General features: G+C 44.9%; 1 protein-coding gene across 1 annotated transcript in view; it reads right to left on the bottom strand.

The window, feature by feature from the left end:
- Positions 1 to 1,951: 1,951 nt before the first annotated feature.
- The window catches only part of LOC311150471 (uncharacterized protein), a gene marked incomplete at both ends in the record, with an annotated part of 99,202 nt that continues 77,623 nt past the window's right edge, over positions 1,952 to 23,530 (bottom strand). The window contains one exon of the mRNA XM_084187970.1: positions 1,952 to 2,127. Coding sequence (XP_084044096.1) covers positions 1,952 to 2,127 — 176 coding nt within the window. The remainder of the gene's footprint in view (positions 2,128 to 23,530) is intronic.

Raw genomic sequence — 23,530 nt, 5'->3', positions numbered from 1 at the left:
AAACATTCCCTTCTACAAATAAAAAATACAACAGACATCAATCAAAATATTCAATCAAACAACAAGTTTGATGGAATATTTTGATGTTTTGATGAAGTGAGAGAAATGCACTGGCATGTATGTAACTGCATTGTGTATATTCCTGCATTAGCGATATAATGTATTGTTTAGCGGTTATTATCCTTAATATGGGTTAATATGGTAAATGTAGAATAAGCTGATTCAATCTTTTGATCACATTGTCAAAACAGAAATAAAGTAATTGAATGGGTTATAGAAAAAGAGACATATGAGTGAGAGAGAGAGAGAGAGAGAGAGAGAGATAAAGAGAGAGATGCAGAGTAGCATGAAATGAAGTACCAGGTTGTTAAAAACGTAAACAATGGGGGTTGTTTCTTAGATGTAACAGACTGTTGCAATGTAATACAGTATACAGTCTCAAGTTACTAACGTAACAAACAATGATAAGGATAGGCATGCATATGTGCAATTCAAAGAGCGAAACACAGACAAAAAAACTGGACGAACAACGAACAATAGTAAATCAACAATGTACAAACAGGCTTTGACCGATTATGTCTCGTGAAAAAAGTTGCCAACACTTCATATAGCATGTTGGTATATGAAAAGACACTTGTACATTCTTGGTATAGTCGTTATACAAAATATATCTCTGATATTATTGCATTGCTTTTCATATAATAGGGGGACAAGCACAGTCCATTCAAAGCTATTCAGAAAACAAAATAGAAACAAAATATAATATATTCAGAAATGTTTAATCCATTCAACTCTCTCAATAAAGGGCTTCTGTTGGGAGAGTTTAATAGAACAATATCTAAATATACTCAATCAAATCAATCAATCTATATACAGTACATACCACCCCCACACACATACAGCGTCTGACGAACGTGTGTGTTTGTGTCCTTCTCTACCTATGAGATCGATACCTTCTAGTGTTGCATACAGATTTAGGATCTTCATTTGAGCCAGTTTGCTACACCAGGAAGATAATCCTGCAGCAACAGGAAATGTAAATGATTATGTGGATTATAATTAATCAATTAGAGCGTGTCCAATCGGCTATGTTGGCCTGGTGGAAAGTGATTGTTTTATTAATCTAGCATGCATTTCTTATGTGTATTAATCCTTTAGAGCAAATACACAGTTGTAAAATGAAGTGAACTCTGCCCAAAGGCGTTGAAACCCAGGAGAAGATTGGCTAAAGAGGCAAAGTATCCACAGAGGCAAGTACTGGAGCTGACAACACAGAAACCAGCAGCAGAAGAGTGAAAGGTGTGTGTGTGTTAGAGGGTGTCAGCGTGTCTTTTGTATGTGTGTTTGTGTGTGTGTGTGTGTGTGTGTGTGTGTGTGTGTGTGTGTGTGTGTGTGTGTGTGTGTGTGCGTGCGTGTGTGTATGTGTATGTGTATGTATGCATGCCTGCATATGTGTTAGTGTATGTGTGTGTGTGTGTGTGAAAGCGTGCACATGAGTGTGTGAGGGAGTTTTGCATATTGAGGCCCAGAAGTCCTGCATGGTAGTCCGTCCCACTGATAGAGAATATGAGTGCATTGTTAAAGCAGAGAGCAGTAGAGCTGTGGAGGGAGCCTAGTCCACAGCATACACACAGGAAGCAGCAGGCTGAGTACTGTAACAATCTGCCTGTGTATGAGTGTGTGTGAGGAGCTCGTACACACACACTCCTGTCTCTATGGGACAACACAGTCCCCCCCCCCCCCACCACACACACATCTCTCTCTCTCCTCTTCTCTTCACCCCCTCCTCCTTCTCTCTCTCTGTCCTCTTCGCATTTCTTCACCTGTCCTCCTTCCTCTACCCCAGTCCAGTCTGTGCATTGGGGTAGGGGTACATAGGAGGTGGTGATGGGGTGTAGTCTGTACTGTGTGTGTGGAGGGGGCCAGGTCAGTAGGGGGCACTATGATGTGTTCAGAGCATGCTCCACTGTAGAGCCAGAGTGACCAGGAGGAGGGTGAGGGCCGTGGGTAGAGACAGACAGGCAGGGGGGCACCCTGCACCTCTCACCCTCACCACCGGGGGAGCGCGACCACCTGGGTTAGTGCCTACGGGTTTGTCGCTGGAAACCTCTGGTCGACCATCAGGGGCTGGAAGAGAGAGGGGGGGGAGAGATAGAGAGAGAGAGAACAAGACAAGGTAAGACATACACAATAAAGCAATTTTTAGCTGTTATTCGTAACCGTAGTTGAATGGGAGTGTAATCAGTAATTGAAATGTACTGTAGGCCTATGAGCAACCACACAACCTCACACACCTATACACACCTACATAACCCAATCCCTTCCCCCCAACTCCACCACACTCGCACACTTACACACCACACACCAGGGTTGGGGTCAATTCCATTTCAATTACAGTCAATTCAGAAAGTAAACCAAATTCCAATTCAAAATGTTCCACATTGAAAAAGCATTAAAGATAATTTAAATTGGAATTTCAGTGTACTTCCTGAATTGACTGGAATTGAAATGGAATTGACCCCAACCCTGCCACACACACTCTGACTGAGGGGTGATTGGCTGTCTAATCCAACAAGATCTCATAGTTTCCCTTAGAAATTCAACGTATTATCGATGAACGTGTACTTTTGACGCATGAATTCCTCATGGTTACAGGGTTAATTCCGTGTGGTTACAGAGTTAAAACAGAAACATCTCAAAGGTTTTAGGCATTGTGCTTCTGGTTAGGGCTATGGTTTAGGGAAGGCTTAGTACAAAATAATAAAAAACGACACGCTAGGTATCATCAGTATTCATAGTATGTTCACGGCTTGTTAGAACATTGTGAACTGCCGTAGCGCAGTGGTGTAAGCAGCCCACTCCGCTCCGAGCCTCATGAGTTCGCGCCCAGTGCTGGGCCATTGTTTTAATTTATTTGGGTGAGTGCCCGAAGAAGGCATACAGTTGAAGTCGGAAGTTTACATACACTTAGGTTGGAGTCATTAAAACTCGTTTTTCAACCACTCCACAAATGTATTTTTAACAGACTATAGTTTTGGCAAGTCGGTTAGGACATCTACTTTGTGCATGACACAAGTAATTTTTCCAACAATTGTTTACAGACAGATTATTTCACTTATAATTCACTGTATCACAATTCCAGTGGGTCAGAAGTTTACATACACTAAGTTGACTGTGCCTTTAAACAGCTTGGAAAATTCCAGAAAAAGATGTAATGGCTTTAGAAGCTTCTGATAGGCTAATTGACATCATTTGAGTCAATTGGAGGTGTACCTGTGGATGTATTTCAAGGCCTACCTTCAAACTCAGTGCCTCTTTGCTTGACATCATGGGAAAATCAAAGGAAATCTGCCAAGACCTCTTGTAGACCTCTACAAGTCTGGTTCATCCTTGGGAGCAATTTCCAAATGCCTGAAGGTACCACGTTCATCTGTACAAACAATAATACGCAAGTATAAACACCATCGGTCCACACAGCCGTCATACCGCTCAGGAAGGAGGCGTTCTGTCTCCTAGAGATTAACGTTCTTTGGTGCGAAAAGTGCAAATCAATCCCAGAACAACAGCAAAGGACCTTGTGAAGATGCTGGAGGAAACAGGTACAAAAGTATCTATATCCACAGTAAAACAAGTCCTATATCGACATAACCTGAAAGGCCGCTCAGCAAGGAAGAAGCCACTGCTCCAAAACCGCCATAAAAAAGCCAGACTACGGTTTGCAACTGCACATGGGGACAAAGATCGTACTTTTTGGAGAAATGTCCTCTGGTCTGATGAAACAAATATAGAAATGTTTGCCCATAATGACCATCGTTATGTTTGGAGGAAAAAGGGGGTGATTGCAAGCCGAAGAACACCATCCCAACCGTGAAGCACGGGGGTGGTAGCATCATGCTGTGGGGGTGCCTTGCTGCAGGAGGGACTGGTGCACTTCACAAAATAGATGGCATCATGAGAAGGGAAATTATGTGGATATATTGAAGCAACATCTCAAGACATCAGTCAGGAAGTTAAAGCTTGGTCGCAAATGGGTCTTCCAAATGGACAATGACCCCAAGCATACTTCCGGAATTCTGGCAAAATGGCTTAAGGACAACAAAGTCAAGGTAATGGAGTGGCCATCACAAAGCCCTGACCTCAATCCTATAGAACATTTGTGGGTAGAACTGAAAAAGCATGTACGAGCAAGGAGGCCTACAAACCTGACTCAGTTACACCAGCTCTGTCAGGAGGAATGGGCCAAAATTCACCCAATTTATTGTAGGAAGCTTGTGGAAGACTACCCGAAACGTTTGACCCAAGTTAAACAATTTAAAGGCAATGCTACCAAATACTAATTTAGTGTATGTAAACTTCTGACCCACTGGGAATGTGATGAAAGAAATAAAAGCTGAAATAAATAATTCTCTCTACTATTATTCTGACATTTCACATTTTTAAAATAAAGTGGTGATCCTAACTGACCTAAACAGGGAATGTTTACTAGGATTAAATGTCAGGAATTGTGAAAAACTGAGTTTAAATGTATTTGGCTAAGGTGTATGTAAACTTCCGACTTCAACTGTATATCGACGTTCTCAGGACCTTTTCAAACGTCAGAAATCGCTGTGGATTTCTAGTGACCAGCCTGGTCTAATCTCCAGCGCCTGATGATGGACAGCCCTCAGAATGTCATTACAGCCAATCAGAGATTTTTTTAAAATATGGGGGTGGGCAGACAGGGAACGCATGCACACACACACACCCACATGCGTGCGCACACACACACACACACACCCTCGTTAAACACACCCTCGTTACACTTTGAGATAGAGCTGTCTGAATGAAGAGTTCTCTCTCAAGTCCCTCATCCCTCACTTCAATTACTTTCCTTTCTCTAGCACTTCCCCTCTTCCTCTCACTTTGGCTTTTTGTCCTTTCTCAACCCCTCTCACCTCTTTCTTCCCTTTCTATTCCCTCTCTCCCCCTCTCCTCCTCTCTTCCCCTCCCAATCACTCCTTCTGTGGATCCACCTAGGCCTCAGCTAGACCTCAGTTCCCCTAATACTGGATTACAAAAGATTAGACATGACTACTGCCCATAACTCTGAGATGAGGAGACAGGCACAGAGAGAGAGAGAGAGAGAGAGAGAGAGAGAGAGAGAGAGAGAGAGAGGGGTAGCAATCAGTTCATCTGCTCTGTCACGCTGTGGGCTAAAACCCTGTATCAAAACTGTTATAAACTGACACGCGTGCGCACAGGCGTGAGAATGTCAGTGTGACAGGGAGGCAGACCTTGAGGTGACTCCGGTGTCTGTCCGATAACAATCTGTGGGCTATTAAAAACCTTCTCTCTCTCTCTCTGTGTGTGTGCCTGCCTGCGTTGGTCTGTATGTGTGTGTGTGTGTACGTGTGTATGTATCTGTATGTTTTTCACAGAGGCTGAGGGTTGGAGAGAGGAGCGAGGCAACACTCTCTAAGGACAGAAATGGGACTCCAGTGCCAATGGTTATTGTTCCCTTTGAACACAATAGACAAAGCCATCACGTATCCCCAATCAGACTGCTGCCATTGTTTCGACTAGAATGAATGGGATGCATCTGATTAGGCGGCTGTAAGAGAAGACACTTCAATATCAGCCATGGGCCTGAAAAACACAGTAATGTTTTTCACAATATTCCATATCTCTGCAGTCTCTATGTTTTTATCTCATTTGCCTCTCTCTCTCTCTCTGTTATTTTGTAGATAGAGTAAGCGTTTTTCTCCTGTCTCTGCTCGTCTGTCAGTCGACAAAATGGGAATCCTCCAGAACAGTTTTCTTCCATTAGTAAGCCATGCTGTAACATCAACAGTAAGTAACGTGACAACGGCTAACAAGCAGTCAAAACGGCTATAACGATCACTTGGAAGACACGTTGGACAAGCGTTCTTGTTATAGATCAAATATGTTAGTTTAAAATAGTTTTTAGTCCATTTTGTGCCTACTGAAGGTGACCCATTGCCTATGCATTGATCCTATTTGTGTGTGTCTGTACGAGCACAGTTTGCAGAATGTGATGCATCCTGGGAGTTTCTCAGAAGTTTTGTCTCAGAAGAACAAAGAGATAGTGAGAGGGTGGTGGATAAAATAAATGATTCAGGTAATTAGATGTTTTTATAGCTAACGGAGATTGTCGTTGTTGCATTAACCGCATACCACTGGGAAATCAATGTGATGAACAAGGTGATGGTTTAGGATACAATGTAACTGTGTGTATGTGTGTATGTGTGTGTGTACAGTATGTGTGTATGGGTACAATACTGCAGCATCCATCCAGAGAGACAGAGCTAGGTGTATTCTGTGTGCAAACTTTTCCCATCTATCCCATCTGCAGAGGTGAGAGACCCCTCATTGTGCCCATTATTCTCTCAGTGGAAAGACCTGATTCTCTTCTCCTCTCTCTCTCCTTTTTGTCTCTCTTCTCTCTTTCAGAGCATTCCTCATTTCATCCCTCTATATGAAACATGCTCAGGTCACTGCCAAGGCAGATTTATACCTGCAGAGCATTGGTAGTTCACACACTCATGTGCAAATATGATTGCACACACACACGCACTGCCTTCGTAGTCGAGTCATACAAGCTGAGGTTATTGCCATGTCCCTGGTGCACAAAGATGCAGTCTAGAGCTGAAAGAGAGGTGTGGTGTCTCTCTCTCTCTCTCTCTCTCTCTCTCTCTCTCTCTCTCTCTCTCTCTCTCTCTCTCTCTCTCTCTCTCTCTCTCTCTCTCTCTCTCTCTCTCTCTCTCTCTCTCTCTCTCTCTCTCTCTCTCTCAGCTGAGCTCCACAACTAAAGCCTCTTAGGGGCCTTCTGTCTGAAAAAAAGGCTGAGGGAGGAAATTGTGAATTCCTCTTGAAGCAGTTGATGTTTGATTCGTGTTGCCAGACGCCGCTCCAGGAAAACATGTGTGGAATATGAGAGATACAATACATGAATATCGAAAGGAGCAAAGTAAACTATCAAAACCTTGAGATATACGAGGTAATCATGAATGTCTTATGAGTTATTGTAACCCCAGGGATGAGTGTGTCAGGTGAAAGGTCAGTGAAAACAGAACAGACTATATTAACGCTGGGGCTATGGAGAGAGAGAAAGAAACAGAGAGCGAGAGCGAGAGCGCGAGAGAGAGAGAGAGAGAGAGAGAGAGAGAGAGAGAGAGAGAGAGAGAGAGAGAGAGAGAGAGAGAGAGAGAGAGAGAAGAAAGAAAGAAAGAAAGAAAGAAAGAAAGAAAGAAAGAAAGAAAGAAAGAAAGAAAGAAAGAAAGAAAGAAAGAAAGAAAGAAAGAAAGAAAGAAAGAAAGAGGGAGAGATGAACATTTATCATTTATTTAATGTTTTTCAATGTTGAATTGTATAACCTTGTTGCTTTGGTAACACAAGTATCTTTGTCATACCAATAAAGCATTTTAAATTAAATGTATTTGAGAAAGAGAGATGAAAATGGGATGCTATGGTTATCTAAAGAGGCTAACAGATAGGGCAGGACTCAGCTGGCTCATCTGTCTCGCTCTAAAATCCTTCTAACAAGGATGGAGATAGGGAGGAAGAGAAGGATATAGGGATGGTTGGAGAGGAGGCGAGGAGACCAGTGAACCTTGCAAAAATTCAATCTGGCGTTTCAGCTGAATAAATGCATCATCACTAGTCAGACACGGGGAACAGATATTCATTTTTCATTTTCACCAACAAGAACCAGTCCATCCCATCATGTGGACCAAGACTACCGTTACTGTGTTACTTTAAAGTCTTATGTAAGTGTGCTGTGATCCATGTAAAATGCACTTTAAATAAATCTGACTTGACATGAATTGCTGCACATACACTGAGTGTACAAAACATTAGGAACACCTGCTCTTTCCATGACATAGACTGACCAGGTGAATCCAGGTGACTTGGTAAAATCAACTTCAATCAGTGTAGATGAAAGGGACGAGACAGGTTAAAGAAGGATTTTTACGTATGTGTGCCATTCAGAGGGTGAATGGGCAAGACAAAATATTTAAGTGCCTTTGAACAGGGTATGGTAGTAGATGCCAGGCGGTAAAACATGAGCCTACAACAATAATTAAAATGAAGATGGCGAGAAAACTGTAGGCTATTACCCCATAATTTACCATTAGCGCCTGTCAGCCGCATAAGAAATTAGCGAATGGACTTGAAAAAGGGTGGTATATGCAGTGTGGTTCGACGCGAACACTAACATTTTACAGAGATGACTGGCCGGGACTGAGACGCGCGGTGGACAGCACTGGATGCATCAATCAATTCAGACTACAAGTGGGCCTAATGACAATAGAGTAGACAAACGTGCTTAGGTAGCCTAGCCTATTGTTTGACAATCAGATGAAAACATGACTGCATGGTTGTGTCCATTCCCCATTAAAAGCTAATACATTTTACAGTTAAATGACGTCATTACTATTCGGCCCATACATTTCTTTGGGTGCAAGTGCGTGCTCACATAGTAGAAATTAAATCTACCTTCAACCCTGGTCTCATGACAATTATGTCAAAACCATTGTAGTTATATGTCACTTTAAGTGCTATAGAAGCTGTGAATCCCACTGGGCACAGACGTCAGTTCATTGTCTATTCCACGTTGGTTCAACATAATTTCATTGAAATGGAAACAACATTGACTTAACCAGTGTGTGCCCAGTGGGATGTTATTGTAAGTACTATAGAAGACGTGTGGCTGTGCCTGATGATGCAGTGAGAGAGAGAGAGAGAGAGAGAGAGAGACAGGACAGGCACACAGAGCTCAATGTCAGGGGTGAGGGGCTGGGAGGACGGTGTGTGTGTGCCCGTGTGTGTGTGAGAGAGAGAGTATATGTGCGTGTGCGCATGTGCATGTGTGGAGGATGGGGGATGGCAGTGTTCATTTTCACCAGGGGTGTCTTTGAAGGGGGGTGGGGGTGGGGGGTAGAGGAGAGGGAACAAAGATAGTTTGTCAGCAGGTGTCTTGGGGCCTCAAGGTTAGAGTTGTGTTGTGTTCCAAACCAACCTGCAGTCATCGACACAGACTTGTGAGCACACACTAACACTCTCTCTCTTACACACACACACACACACACACACACACACACACACACACCGGTGCAGTCAGCTACACTATATGACCAAAAGTATGTGGACACCTGCTAGTCAAACATCGCATTCCAAAATCATGGGCATTAATAGGGAGTTGGTCCCCCCTTTGCTGCTATAACAGCCTCCACTCTTCTGGGAAGGCTTTCCACTAGATGTTGGAACATTGCTGCGGGGACTTGCTTCCATTCAGCCACAAGAGCATTAGTGAGGTCGGGCACTGATATTGGGCGATTAGGCCTGGCTCACAGTCGGCATTCCAATTCATCCCAAAGGTGTTCGATGGGGTTGAGGTCAGGGCTCTGTGCAGGCCCGTCAAGTTCTTCCACACCAATCTCGACAAACCATTTCTGTATGGACCTCGCTTTGTGCACGGGGGCATTGTCATGCTGAAACAGGAAAGGGCCTTCCCCACACTGTTGCCACAAAGTAGGAAGCACAGAATTGTCTAGAATGTAATTGTATGCTGTAGCGTTAAGATTTCCCATCACTGGAACTAAGGGGCCTAGCCCAAACCATGAAAAACAGCCCCAGACCATTATTCCTCCTCCACCAAACTTTACAGCTGGCACTATGAATTGGGGTAGGTAGCGTTCTCCTGGCATCCGCCAAACCAAGATTTGTCCATCGGACTGCCAGATGGTAAAGCGTAATTCATCACTCAAGAGAATGCGTTTCCACTGCTCCAGAGTCCAATGGCGGCGAGCTTTACACCACTCCAGCCGACGCTTGGCATTGCGCAAGGTGATCTTAGGCTTGTGTGCGGCTAATCGGCCATGGAAACCCATTTCATGAAGCTCCCAAGGAACAGTTATTGTGCTGAAGTTGCTTCCAGAAGCAGTTTGGAACTGGGTAGTGAGTGTTGCAACCAAGGACAGACGATTTTTACGAGCTACGCGCTTCAGCACTCGGCGGTCCAGCTCTGTGAGCTTGTGTGGCCTACTACTTCGCGGCTGAGCTGTTGTTGCTCCTAAACGTTTCCACTTCACAATAACAGCACTTACAGTTGACCGGGGCAGCTCTAGCAGGGCAGAAACTTGACTAACTGACTTGTTGGAAAGGTGGAATCCTATGACGGTGCAATGTTGAAAGTCATTGACCTCTTCAGTAAGGCCATTCTACTGCCAATGTTTGTCTATGGAGATTGCATGGCTGTGTGCTCGCTTTTATACACCTGTCAGCAACGGGTTTGGCTGAAATAGAGTCCACTAATTTGAAGGTGTGTCCACATATTTTTGTATATTTAGTGTATATTAGTGGCATAACAAGCCACTCTAGTATACCTACTTATCAATGGGGGCAGGATACATTAAATATAGGCCTAGTTACTTGTAATTCTAAGGTCAAGAAACATACATGATTCAAACGAACTCCTCTTAAAGCTCCTCTTAAAGCAGCTGAGTATCTATTATTCTTTTTGTGGAAGATCCTATTTCTTCCCGAGGCCACATCTTCCTTTAATGGACAGGAAGGATGCTTCTCCTACACATCTGAATCGGTACTCAAGGACACCGCAAGGCCATACTCCATTCTACATTCAGCTCTACGACTATCAATTGGAATGATATCCATGAATGACATGACTATATGGTATCCAAGAGGAATTCACATAAAAGCACAATGTCATTCCAATTCATGTTCTATCCAGGAAGCAGATAGCGAAAAAACATAGCAACTGAGGCTCTTCTGGGCCCTTATTCATAAAGCGTCTTAGAGTAGGAATTTCATTACAAATTGAATAAGACTATATGGACAGGGGGGACCTGATCCTAGATCAGAACTCCTGCTACTATAAGATACTTTGTGAATACAGGCCCTAAACCTGGGTGAACAGACAGCTAGTTGCAGTCCTGGAGGATGACAGTACTGTACTGTAGTTGTCACACCCTGGCTCTGGGACTCTATATGTTGAGCCAGGGTGTGTTCATTCTATGTGGTATATTTCTATGTTGGGGGTTCTAGTTCTTCTGTTTCTTTGTTGGCCTGAGTGACTCCCAATCAGAGGCAACGAGTGTCAGCTGTGGCTGGTTGTCTCTGATTGGGAGCCATATTTAAACTGTCTGTGTTCCCTTGGTGTTTGTGGGTTTTTGTTCCAGTTGGTCATTGTTACCTAGGACGTTACGAGTCGTTTTGTATCGTGTTTGCACTTTAACTAATTAAAGTATGTTCGCTCAACACGCTGCGCCTTGGTCCTCCTCTATGTATGACGATCGTGACAGAAAAACCCACCATACCAGGACCAAGCAGCGTGTCCAGGAGCAGGCAGCCTGGACGTGGGAGCAGATTTTGGACGGACAGGGGTCCTGGACCTGGGAGGAAATCCTGGCCGGGATGGATCGCCGGCCATGGAGTGAGACTGGAGAGAGGAGCAACGGCGTGATCAGGGTCGTCGTCGGACGGTCGAGAGGCAACCCCAAATAATTTTTAGGGGGGGGCACAGGGCATGGACGACGGGGCTGACGGAGGCAGAAAAGGGGCGTATTCAAAAGGCCACCAGGTTACGGGGGTCACTGGTAAAGGAAGGGAAGGAAGGTTTAGAGGCACGGCGAGAAGTACTGGGATGTGTTACCAGTCCGGTCCGGCCCGTTCCAGATCCCGGGGTAGAGCCAGTGGTGTGTGTCCCCAGTACGGTCCGGCCTGTTACGGCCCCTCGCACCAAATGGACGGTGCGCGTCGCCAGCCCGGTCCGGCCTGTTCCTGCCTCTCGCACCAAGCCTACGGTGTGCGTCGCCAGCCCGGTCCGGCCTGGCCCTGCTCCACGCACCAAGCCTACGGTGTGCGTCGCCAGCCCGGTCCGGCCTGTCCCTGCTCCACGCACCAAGCCTACGGTGTGCGTCGCCAGCCCGGTCCGGCCTGTCCCTGCTCCACGCACCAAGCCTACGGTGTGCGTCGCCAGCCCGGTCCGGCCTGTCCCTGCTCCACGCACCAAGCCTACGGGGTGCGTCGCCAGCCCGGTCCGGCCTGTCCCTGCTCCTCGCACCAAGCCTACGGTGTGCGTCGCCAGCCCGGTCCGGCCTGTCCCTGCTCCTCGCACCAAGCCTACGGTGTGCGTCGCCAGCCCGGTCCGGCCTGTTCCTACTCCACGCACCAAGCCAGGGGTGCGCATCGTCAGCCCGGCCCGGCCTGTTCCTGCCACTCGCACCAAGTCTACGGTGCGCGTCGCCAGCCCGGCCCGGCCTGTTCCTGCCACTCGCACCAAGCCAGGGGTGCGAGTCGTCAGCCCGGTTCGGCCCGTTCCTACTCCACGCACCAAGCCAGGGGTGCAAGTCGTCAGCCCGGTTCGGCCCGTTCCGGCTCCACGCACCAAGCCAGGGGTGCGCGTCGTCAGTCCAGCACAACCCGTGCCTGGGTCACCGGTGCCTGGTAAGGTACCGGTCAACTGCTCCACTACGGAGCTGAAGCTAACCGCTCCTGCTACGTCCCGTTCAGCTCCAGCCAGCGGGGCCAGACCGGACCAGTGGCGCTATGGGGGGTTTATTGGAGGGTGGTGGGAAAGGCCGGAGCCTGAACCACCGCCGAGGAGGAATGCCCACCCAGCCCTCCCCTGTTTTGTTCTAGTGGAGGTGCGGTCGCAGTCCCCCTTTAGGGGGGGGGGGTACTGTCACACCCTGGCTCTGGGACTCTATATGTTGAGCCAGGGTGTGTTCATTCTATGTGGTATATTTCTATGTTGGGGGTTCTAGTTCTTCTGTTTCTTTGTTGGCCTGAGTGACTCCCAATCAGAGGCAACGAGTGTCAGCTGTGGCTGGTTGTCTCTGATTGGGAGCCATATTTAAACTGTCTGTGTTCCCTTGGTGTTTGTGGGTTTTTGTTCCAGTTGGTCATTGTTACCTAGGATGTTACGAGTCGTTTTGTTGTTTTGTATCATGTTTGCACTTTAACTAATTAAAGTATGTTCGCTCAACACGCTGCGCCTTGGTCCTCCTCTATGTATGACGATCGTGACAGTAGTTCAGGGAGGTGTTACAGCTTGTAGCAGTCCTTGATATACACCGTTTGATCCTTCCCAACCCTCCTCGTTTTATAATCACCTACAATTATGATGTTGCTGTTTCTACAGACGTGCTGACAGACACACTGATAGACAGACAACCACTTGGTGATACATACGTAGTGTGCTATCCCCAGGCTGTGTAGAGGAGTCTCATTGCGGGAATCACACACACACACACACACACCATTACCGCATCAGCAGTAATTAGGATGAAGGATTATTACATGGCAGGCCAGAGATAAACAGGCTTTAATGAACTATGTGGAGGCATGCAGGTAAACAGTGGTAGACATTTTATCACAACTAAAATGGCCAAATAACTTCTTAAATTAAGCACATTAATCAACATTATAAGGGGTGTAGAGCTTAACTGGCATACATAAGCAGCGCGTGTGTTTCAAGTTTGGGGAAGATCATTTTCACCATAAAAATGCACCTTTATAATAAAAGCATTACATGCATAATCACATTTGCGGTCACTTTTGATAATGATGTTTTCCCGCTAATGGAACATTCACACTTATAGCCTACTGCAGTGTGCACATTGCTGCCCTTATAATGTGAAGAAATCGCCTAATAGTTTATCAACATTTTAAGCTAAACGTTCTGATCTGTTGCGTCAGCCTCATTGCGTAAAACAGTTTTTTTGATGCTAGTGGTTGTATTAATTTGGGATCTATCGCATCCCACAACTGTCCCAGACTATGTTTGGATAATTTATTTCTCGCACAGAATAGAATAGGTCAACTTTTGTACTATGAGGGATAGTAGATTGACATAGGCTAGTGCTTTAGCTGTTCATTAGGCCTACTCATCTTGTTGGCTGACGAAAAGTAAATGTGGACAGTTCTTCCAATATCTTCAACATGCACCTCAGAATTGGATAAGGTAAGGACGAGCACAGTTGCGTCCCCAATGTGTCTGTCTTCACTTGTAGCCTGTGAGAAAGACCCGATCACATGATGGAGCGCCATGTGAGGGAGAGGTGCTTCGGAGCAAGCAGCACTCAGGGAGAAGGGAATTATCATTATTATATTCAGTCCAAGGGCACAACGGCCGCTGGCCGCAAAAGGCATGGATTTTTGGGGGGGCATTACGGCCACACAAAGGGGATGCCGCCGGGAAATTCGAGGCATTATACAGTGCTTGTCAAATTGTGAATGAGAGACTGATGAAGTGTGTACAGCCTGAGCAAAAAACAAAGCAGAGTCTCATGCCTTTCATGCAACTTTTTTCAAATCATCATTAGAGTCGCATCATGCAGCCTTACAATGTATTACAAATCAAAACATTTAGCCCAACATTTTTTGAACAACTAAAGTTACATTAATAACTCTAAATTAAGCATATAGGAGTACATATTTCTTTGTTAACTGCACAACACAGAATAGCCACGTATGCGCACTCCCTCAAATAGCTTGGAGAAAATATCCTTTCTATTTTATTCAGCTTTGTTCAATTGTATTCTTCATACTATGAAATAATATAAAATAATGCCACGGATTTCTAAGCAAATCTTGTCTGCTAAATGAACTATTGTAGCCCACAGCCATCTGGCATAGCCAGATGAGGACCAAACATAAGGATAACTCCAAGTATGCTATTCTGTTCTTCTGAAATAGACTAAATATTCTTCATATCATGTTTCTTTAGACCTGTCTAAAATAAATAATGGACTTATTGTGAAGGTGTAGGCTATATTACATGGATTTATTAGACTTTTTTAAATGTAGATGTTCCAAAGGTCCTGGAAGCCAGGAGCAGCTAAATGTGTTTATGTTAACTAACGGTCAATTACCGTGAGACCGGCAGCTATTTGCTTGACAATCACAGGCTGACGAAATTTCGTGACCGCTACAGCCCTAGGTACACACACACACAGATACAGTGGGGAAAAAAAGTATTTAGTCAGCCACCAATTGTGCAAGTTCTCCCACTTAAAAAGATGAGAGAGGCCTGTAATTTTCATCATAGGTACACGTCAACTATGACAGACAAATTGAGGAAGAAAATTCCAGAAAATCACATTGTAGGATTTTTTATGAATTTATTTGCAAATTATGGTCGAAAATAAGTATTTGGTCAACTACAAACAAGCAAGATTTCTGGCTCTCACAGACCTGTAACTTCTTCTTTAAGAGGCTCCTCTGTCCTCCACTCGTTACCTGTATTAATGGCACCTGTTTGAACTTGTTATCAGAATAAAAGACACCTGTCCACAACCTCAAACAGTCACACTCCAAACTCCACTATGGCCAAGACCAAAGAGCTGTCAAAGGACACCAGAAACAAAATTGTAGACCTGCACCAGGCTGGGAAGACTGAATCTGCAATAGGTAAGCAGCTTGGTTTGAAGAAATCAACTGTGGGAGCAATTATTAGGAAATGGAAGACATACAAGACCACTGATAATCTCCCTCGATCTGGGGCTCCACGCAAGATCTCACCCCGTGGGGTCAAAATGATCACAAGAACGGTGAGCAAAAATCGCAGAACCACACGGGGGGACCTAGTGAATGACCTGCAGAGAGCTGGGACCAAAGTAACAAAGCCTACCATCAGTAACACACTACGCCGCCAGGGACTCAAAATCTGCAGTGCCAGACGTGTCCCCCTGCTTAAGCCAGTACATATCCAGGCCCATCTGAAGTTTGCTAGAGTGCATTTGGATGATCCAGAAGAGGATTGGGAGAATGTCATATGGTCAGATGAAACCAAAATATAACTTTTTGGTAAAAACTCAACTCGTCGTGTTTGGAGGACAAAGAATGCTGAGTTGCATCCAAAGAACACCATACCTACTGTGAAGCATGGGGGTGGAAACATCATGCTTTGGGGCTGTTTTTCTGCAAAGGGACCAGGACGACTGATCCGTGTAAAGGAAAGAATGAATGGGGCCATGTATCGTGAGATTTTGAGTGAAAACCTCCTTCCATCAGCAAGGGCATTGAAGATGAAACGTGGCTGGGTCTTTCAGCATGACAATGATCCCAAACACACCGCCCGGGCAACGAAGGAGTGGCTTCGTAAAAAGCATTTCAAGGTCCTGGAGTGGCCTAGCCAGTCTCCAGATCTCAACCCCATAGAAAATCTTTGGAGGGAGTTGAAAGTCCGTGTTGCCCAGCGACAGCCCCAAAACATCACTGCTCTAGAGGAGATCTGCATGGAGGAATGGGCCAAAATACCAGCAACAGTGTGTGAAAACCTTGTGAAGACTTACAGAAAACGTTTGACCTGTGTCATTGCCAACAAAGGGTATATAACAAAGTATTGAGAAACTTTTGTTATTGACCAAATACTTATTTTCCACCATAATTTGCAAATAAATTCATTAAAAATCCTACAATGTGATTTTCTGGAGAAAAAAAATCTCATTTTGTCTGTCATAGTTGACGAGTACCTATGATGAAAATTACAGGCCTCTCTCATCTTTTTAAGTGGGAGAACTTGCACAATTGGTGGCTGACTAAATACTTTTTTTCCCCACTGTATAGTCCCCCTCCTCACACAAACACACACACACACACACACACACAAACTCTCTCATACAAACTCCCACACACACACACACACACACACACACACACACACACACACACAAACTCTCTCATACAAACTCCCACACATACACACACACACACAAACTCTCTTATACAAACTCCCAAACACACACACACACACACACACACACACCTGTCTGGGGTACTGTGCAGTCTACTGTTAGGGATGTGTGTGTGTGAGTGTGTCTCAGTGTGCTGTCAGAAAGGTGAAATAAACTAGTCCAGTTTGGTCCCTGGCAGCAGAAAGCCTATCCATAGCGCCACACTGCTAATACACCAATCAATAGCTATTACATTCCCTGTTACACACCTGCAAGCAGGCAGGCATACACACACACACAGACACACACACACAGACACATAAACACAAAGAGGCACGCGCACACAAAGACACCTCGGTGGCTACACCTGCCTCCCTTACTGCACAGGCAGCTGCATTCATATCACAACCCAAGCGCCACTGCACAATCTATAAGGAGGCAAAAATAAGCAAGTTGCGAGAATGTTCTGTTCATCTGGTCAATAAAGCTTGTGTGAGAAGACAGTTGTTTTGTCTCTTCCTAACAGAACTTTAGCCATTCCAGTATTGTGACCTGTGTGTAGTGATTGTGTTAGCTTATTTCCCCGGGCAGGTTTCTGTAGGATCTGTGTGTTCTAGTGGGTTGTATGCGTACGTATGTGAATGTGTCCATCCATGTGTGTGTGCACCCATCCGCGTGTTTGTGTGTTGTGGGTTGTTTGAGTTGGTAGAGGGTTGGTAGAGTGCTACTAGAGACTTCATTACAGGCCTAATCAACAATACTCATCTAGTGGGATGAACCCTGCACGATGTGATGTAACAGCAGCCTGGATTACGCTAGCTAAGGATGAGCGGCAGGTAACCTAGCGGTTAAGAGCGTTGGGCCAGTAACTGAAAGATCACTGGCTCGGATCCCCGATACGACTAGGTGAAAAATCTTCCGATGTGGCCTTGAGCAAGGCACTTAACCCTAATTGCTCCTGTAAGTCGCTCTGGATAAGAGTGTCAGCTAAATGACTGAAATGTAATGTAAAATAATTACACATTTACAGGTAAGTAGGGTTCAATGACACACGGATGGATGGATGGATGGACGTATGCATTCACATATCAAATCAAATCAAATCAAATTTTATTGGTCACATGCGCCGAATACAACAGGTGCAGACATTACAGTGAAATGCTTACTTACAGCCCTTAACCAACAGTGCATTTATTTTTAACAAAAAAAGTAAAAATAAAACAACAACAAAAAAAGTGTTGAGAAAAAAAAGAGCAGAAGTAAAATAAAGTGACAGTAGGGAGGCTATATATACAGGGGGGTACTGTTGCAGAGTCAATGTGCGGGGGCACCGGCTAGTTGAGGTAGTTGAGGTAATATGTACATGTGGGTAGAGTTAAAGTGACTATACATAAATAATTAACAGAGTAGCAGCAGCGTAAAAAGGATGGGGTGGGGGGGCAGTGCAAATAGTCCGGGTAGCCATGATTAGCTGTTCAGGAGTCTTATGGCTTGGGGGTAGAAGCTGTTGAGAAGTCTTTTGGACCTAGACTTGGCACTCCGGTACCGCTTGCCGTGCGGTAGCAGAGAGAACAGTCTATGACTAGGGTGGCTGGAGTCTTTGACAATTTTGAGGGCCTTCCTCTGACACCGCCTGGTATAGAGGTCCTGGATGGCAGGAAGCTTGGCCCCAGTGATGTACTGGGCCGTACGCACTACCCTCTGTAGTGCCTTGCGGTCGGAGGCCAAGCAGTTGCCATACCAGGCGGTGATGCAACCAGTCAGGATGCTCTCGATGGTGCAGCTGTAGAATTTTTTGAGGATCTGAGGACCCATGCCAAATCTTTTCAGTCTCCTGAGGAGGAATAGGCTTTGTCGTGCCCTCTTCACGACTGTCTTGGTGTGTTTGGACCATGATAGTTCGTTGGTGATGTGGACACCAAGGAACTTGAAGCTCTCAACCTGTTCCACTACAGCCCCGTCGATGAGAATGGGGGCGTGCTCAGTCCTCTTTTTTTTCCTGTAGTCCACAATCATCTCCTTTGTCTTAGTCACGTTGAGGGAGAGGTTGTTGTCCTGGCACCACACGGCCAGGTCTCTGACCTCCTCCCTATAGGCTGTCTCATCGTTGTCGGTGATCAGGCCTACCACTGTTGTGTCGTCGGCAAACTTAATGATGGTGTTGGAGCCGTGCCTGGCCATGCAGTCATGGGTGAACAGAGAGTACAGGAGGGGACTGAGCACGCACCCCTGAGGAGCCCCCGTGTTGAGGATCAGTGTGGCAGATGTGTTGTTACCTACCCTTACCACCTGGGGGCGGCCTGTCAGGAAGTCCAGGATCCAGTTGCAGAGGGAGGTGTTTAGTCCCAGGATCCTTAGCTTAGTGATGAGCTTAGAGGGCACTATGGTGGTGAATGCTGAGCTGTAGTCAATGAATAGCATTCTCACGTAGGTGTTCCTCTTGTCCAGGTGGGAAAGGGCAGTGTGGAGTGCAATAGAGATTGCATCATCTGTGGATCTGTTGGGGCGGTATGTAAATTGGAGTGGGTCTAGGGTTTCTGGGATAATGCTGTTGATGTGAGCCATGACCAGCCTTTCAAAGCACTTCATGGCTACAGACGTCAGTGCTACGGGTCGGTAGTCATTTAGGCAGGTTATCTTAGAGTCCTTGGGCACGGGGACTATGGTGGTCTGCTTGAAACATGTTGGTATTACAGACTCAGTCAGGGACATGTTGAAAATGTCAGTGAAGACACTTGCCAGTTGGTCAGCACATGCTCGGAGTACACGTCCTGGTAATCCGTCTGGCCCTGCGGCCTTGTGAATGTTGACCTGCTTAAAAGTCTTACTCACATCGGCTACGGAGAACGTGATCACATAGTCATCCGGAACAGCTGGTGCTCTCATGCATGCTTCAGTGTTGCTTGCCTCGAAGCGAGCATAGAAGTGGTTTAGCTCGTCTGGTAGGCTTGTGTCACTGGGCAGCTCGCGGCTGTGCTTCCCTTTGTAGTCTGTAATAGTTTTCAAGCCCTGCCACATCCGACGAGCGTCAGAGCCAGTGTAGTACGATTCAATCTTAGTCCTGTATTGACTCTTTGCCTGTTTGATGGTTCGTCGGAGGTCATAGCGGGATTTCTTATAAGCGTCCGGGTTAGAGTCCCGTTCCTTGAAAGCGGCAGCTCTACCCTTTAGCTCAGTGCGGATGTTTCCTGTAATCCATGGCTTCTGGTTGGGGTATGTACGTACGGTCACTGTGGGGACGACATCATCGATGCACTTATTGATGAAGCCAGTGACTGATGTGGTGTACTCCTCAATGCTGTCTGAAGAATCCCGGAACATGTTCCAGTCTGTGCTAGCAAAACAGTCCTGTAGCTTAGCATCTGCGTCATCTGACCACTTTTTTATTAACCGAGTCACTGGTGCTTCCTGCTTTAGTTTTTGTTTATAAGCAGGAATCAGGAGGATAGAGTTATGGTCAGATTTGCCAAATGGAGGGCGAGGGAGAGCTTTGTATGCGTCTCTGTGTGTGGAGTAAAGGTGGTCTAGAGTTTTTTTTCCTCTGGTTGCACATTTAACATGCTGGTAGAAATTAGGTAGAACGGATTTAAGTTTCCCTGCATTAAAGTCCCCGGCCACTAGGAGCGCTGCATCTGGATGAGCGTTTTCCTGTTGATTTATGGCCTTGTACAACTCATTCAGTGCAATCTTAATGCCAGCATTGGTTTGTGGTGGTAAATAGACAGCTATGAAAAATATAGATGAAAACTCTCTTGGTAAATAGTGTGGTCTACAGCTTATCATAAGATACTCTACCTCAGGCGAGCAAAACCTCGAGACTTCCTTAGTATTTGATTTTGTGCACCAGCTGTTGTTTACAAATATACACAGACCGCCACTCCTTGTCTTACCGGAGTCAGCCGTTCTATCATGCCGATGTAGCGTATAGCCCGCTAGCTGTATGAAATCCATGTCGTCGTTCAGCCACGACTCGGTGAAACATAAGATATTACAGTTTTTAATGTCCCGTTGGTAGGATAACCGTAATCTTAAGTCATCCAATTTATTTTCAAATGATTGAACATTGGCTAATAGGATTGATGGAAGAGGCAGTTTACTCGCTCGCCGTCGGATCCTTACAAGGCACCCCGATCTACGTCCACGATATCTCCGTCTCTTCCTCACGCGAATGACGGGGATTTGGGCCTTGTCGGGTGTCTGTATGATATCCTTCGCGGCCGCCTCATTGAAGACAAAATCTTCGTCCAATACGAGGTGAGTAATCGCTGTCCTGATATCCAGAAGCTCTTTTTGGTTATAAGAGACGATGGCAGAAACATTATGTACAAAATAAATTACAAATAACGCGGAAAAACACACATAATAGTACAATTGGTTAGAGGGCTGTAAAACGGCAGCCATCTTCTCCGGCGCTGTTCTGGATACTTAGTATGTGCAAAGGCACACACACACACACACACACACACACACACACACACACACACACACACACTGCTCTGTGTATTACATTATGGATTACGCTGGGAACAGATGCAGGAGAGAGAGAAGGAGAGAAGATATAGGCTCTACCCTCGTCTTCTCTACTCATTTCCTCTCCTCCACCTCTTCGCTATAGCTCTCTCTCCCTATCTCTTAGTCTTTGCAGCGTCAGGTTATTATTCTCATTGCAGATGGAACCGTGACTGACGGGAAATGATCATATTCTATTTTCTATCTGCTCATCAGACCCATTCCCTGGTTTACAGCCAGTGGTGGAAAAAGTACCCAATTGTCATACTTCAGTAAAAGTAAAGATACCTTAATAGAAAATGACTCAAGTAACAGTGAAAATCACCCAGTAATATACTACTTGAGTAAAAGTCTAAAATTATATTGGCTTTAAATACACTTAAGTATTAAAAGTAAATGTAATTGCAAAAATATACTCAAGTATCAAAAGTATAAATCATTTCAATTTGCTTATATTAAGCAAAGCAGACGGCACAATTTTCTCTATATTCTTTTTTTAACGGATAGCCAGGGGCACACTCCAACACAGACATAATTTACAAACGAAGCATTTGTGTTTAGTGAGTCCGCAAGATCAGAGGCAGTAGGGAAGACCAAGGATGTTCTATTGATAAGTGAGAACATAAGTGAACTATGTGACCTGACCAGGAAAACCTTGGGGACATAGTTACTGTATGTATGGCCTAGGCATGTCCGTGTAGTTGATTGGATGGCACAATGTTATTCTCACTACATTACTCATGTCACATTACAGAGAAAAAATGGCATGATACATTGGGTTGTCATTGCAGAATGCATTGCAGACCATATAGAAGGTGCCTAAAGTAATCAATTCACTTTTCCCAAAGGAGCGGGAAGAACATTTCCGTCTGTTTGACATGGGAGTTACATTGAGTTGGTTACATTGCAAGAATAGCAATGTAGATTCAATGTAGATTCAATGTATACTGAACAAAATATAAATGGAACATGTAAAGTGTTAGTCCCATGTTCCATGAGCTGAAATAAAAGATCCCAGAAATGTTCCATAAGCACAAAAAGCATATTTCTCTAAAATGTTGTGCACAAATGTGTTTACATCCCTGTTAGTGAGAATTTCTTCTTTGCCAAGATATCAAGAAGCTGATTAAACAGCATGATCATTACACAGGTGCACCTTGTGCTGGGGACAATAAAAGGCCACTCCAAAATGTGCAGTTTTGTCACACAACACAATGACACAGATGTCTCAAGTTTTGAGGGAGTGTGCAATTGGCATGCTGACTGCAGGAATGTCCACCAGAGCTGTTGCCAGAGTATGTAATGTTCATTTATCTACCATAAGCCGCCTCCAATGTCGTTTTACAGAATTTGGCAGTAGGTCCAACCGGCCTCACAACCGCAGACCACATTTGGCTTCTTCAACTGCACTCTAAAAATGTGGGGTTCAACAAGGGTTGTTCTAAGATCCTCAAAGTTCTTTGAAGAACCTTAATGTTCTTGGCACTGAAAATTGCCCCCAAAAGGTTATTTCAAGAACCCCATAGGAGGTGGGGTTCATCGAGGAACCTCCTTAGTTAGTGGGGTTCTTGCAGGAACCTAACTGCCCAACTGAAACATTTGGATTTGAATTTGAAAGGACAGCAGGTGCAGGCACTTAACTGAAAAATGTAAAGGTCTCAATTTAAGGTAAGGTTTGTCCCTTGTATGATCTAAATTGATATTGTTTTATGATGATACCATCAATCTTTCCATATTTGTGCAAATCTTTCTAAAACAGAAAATTGACAAAATTCAATGGACATCAATCAACAAAGAGGTACGAATATGTAGGCTATAAGAATATGTTGAAGGCTAGCTGTATTGGGTGCAGATGACTGAACTGCTCACTTTTGTGTCTGTGTCTGCAGGTATACAGACGAGGAGGCATACAAAGGTATGTCAATTGGTATTGGTATGTTATGCAGATCACATGTACCATCCTCCTCCCTTACCTCTTCATTGAATATCCCATAGGCCTCTACATTATAGACAAGGTATGTGTATGAAAACCATTATCAAAAGAGTATTTTTCATTCACATTTACCACAAAAACCAAGATATGAATACTGCGATGTGCATGTTGAGTTAATCATCTGTATAATTACAATTTTTTGGATTCACAGACTTCACCCTCCCTACACCTCTGATGAATATAACAGGAAACCTGTTTAATCACCATGCACTGCAAAATCATTCTGACTATGGAGTTGACCTCATTTTTGGATTTTGTCATTCTGCTTTGCCACTAAAATCCTAATAAACACTGACAACTAAAATATGGTGTTATTGTTGTTATTGTTATG

This window comes from Coregonus lavaretus (assembly GCF_964263955.1).
Source record: "Coregonus lavaretus genome assembly, chromosome: 23".
Taxonomy (NCBI): Eukaryota; Metazoa; Chordata; class Actinopteri; order Salmoniformes; family Salmonidae; genus Coregonus; species Coregonus lavaretus.
Note: the sequence above shows the minus strand (reverse complement) of the source record. Positions and strands in the feature narration are given on the sequence as shown.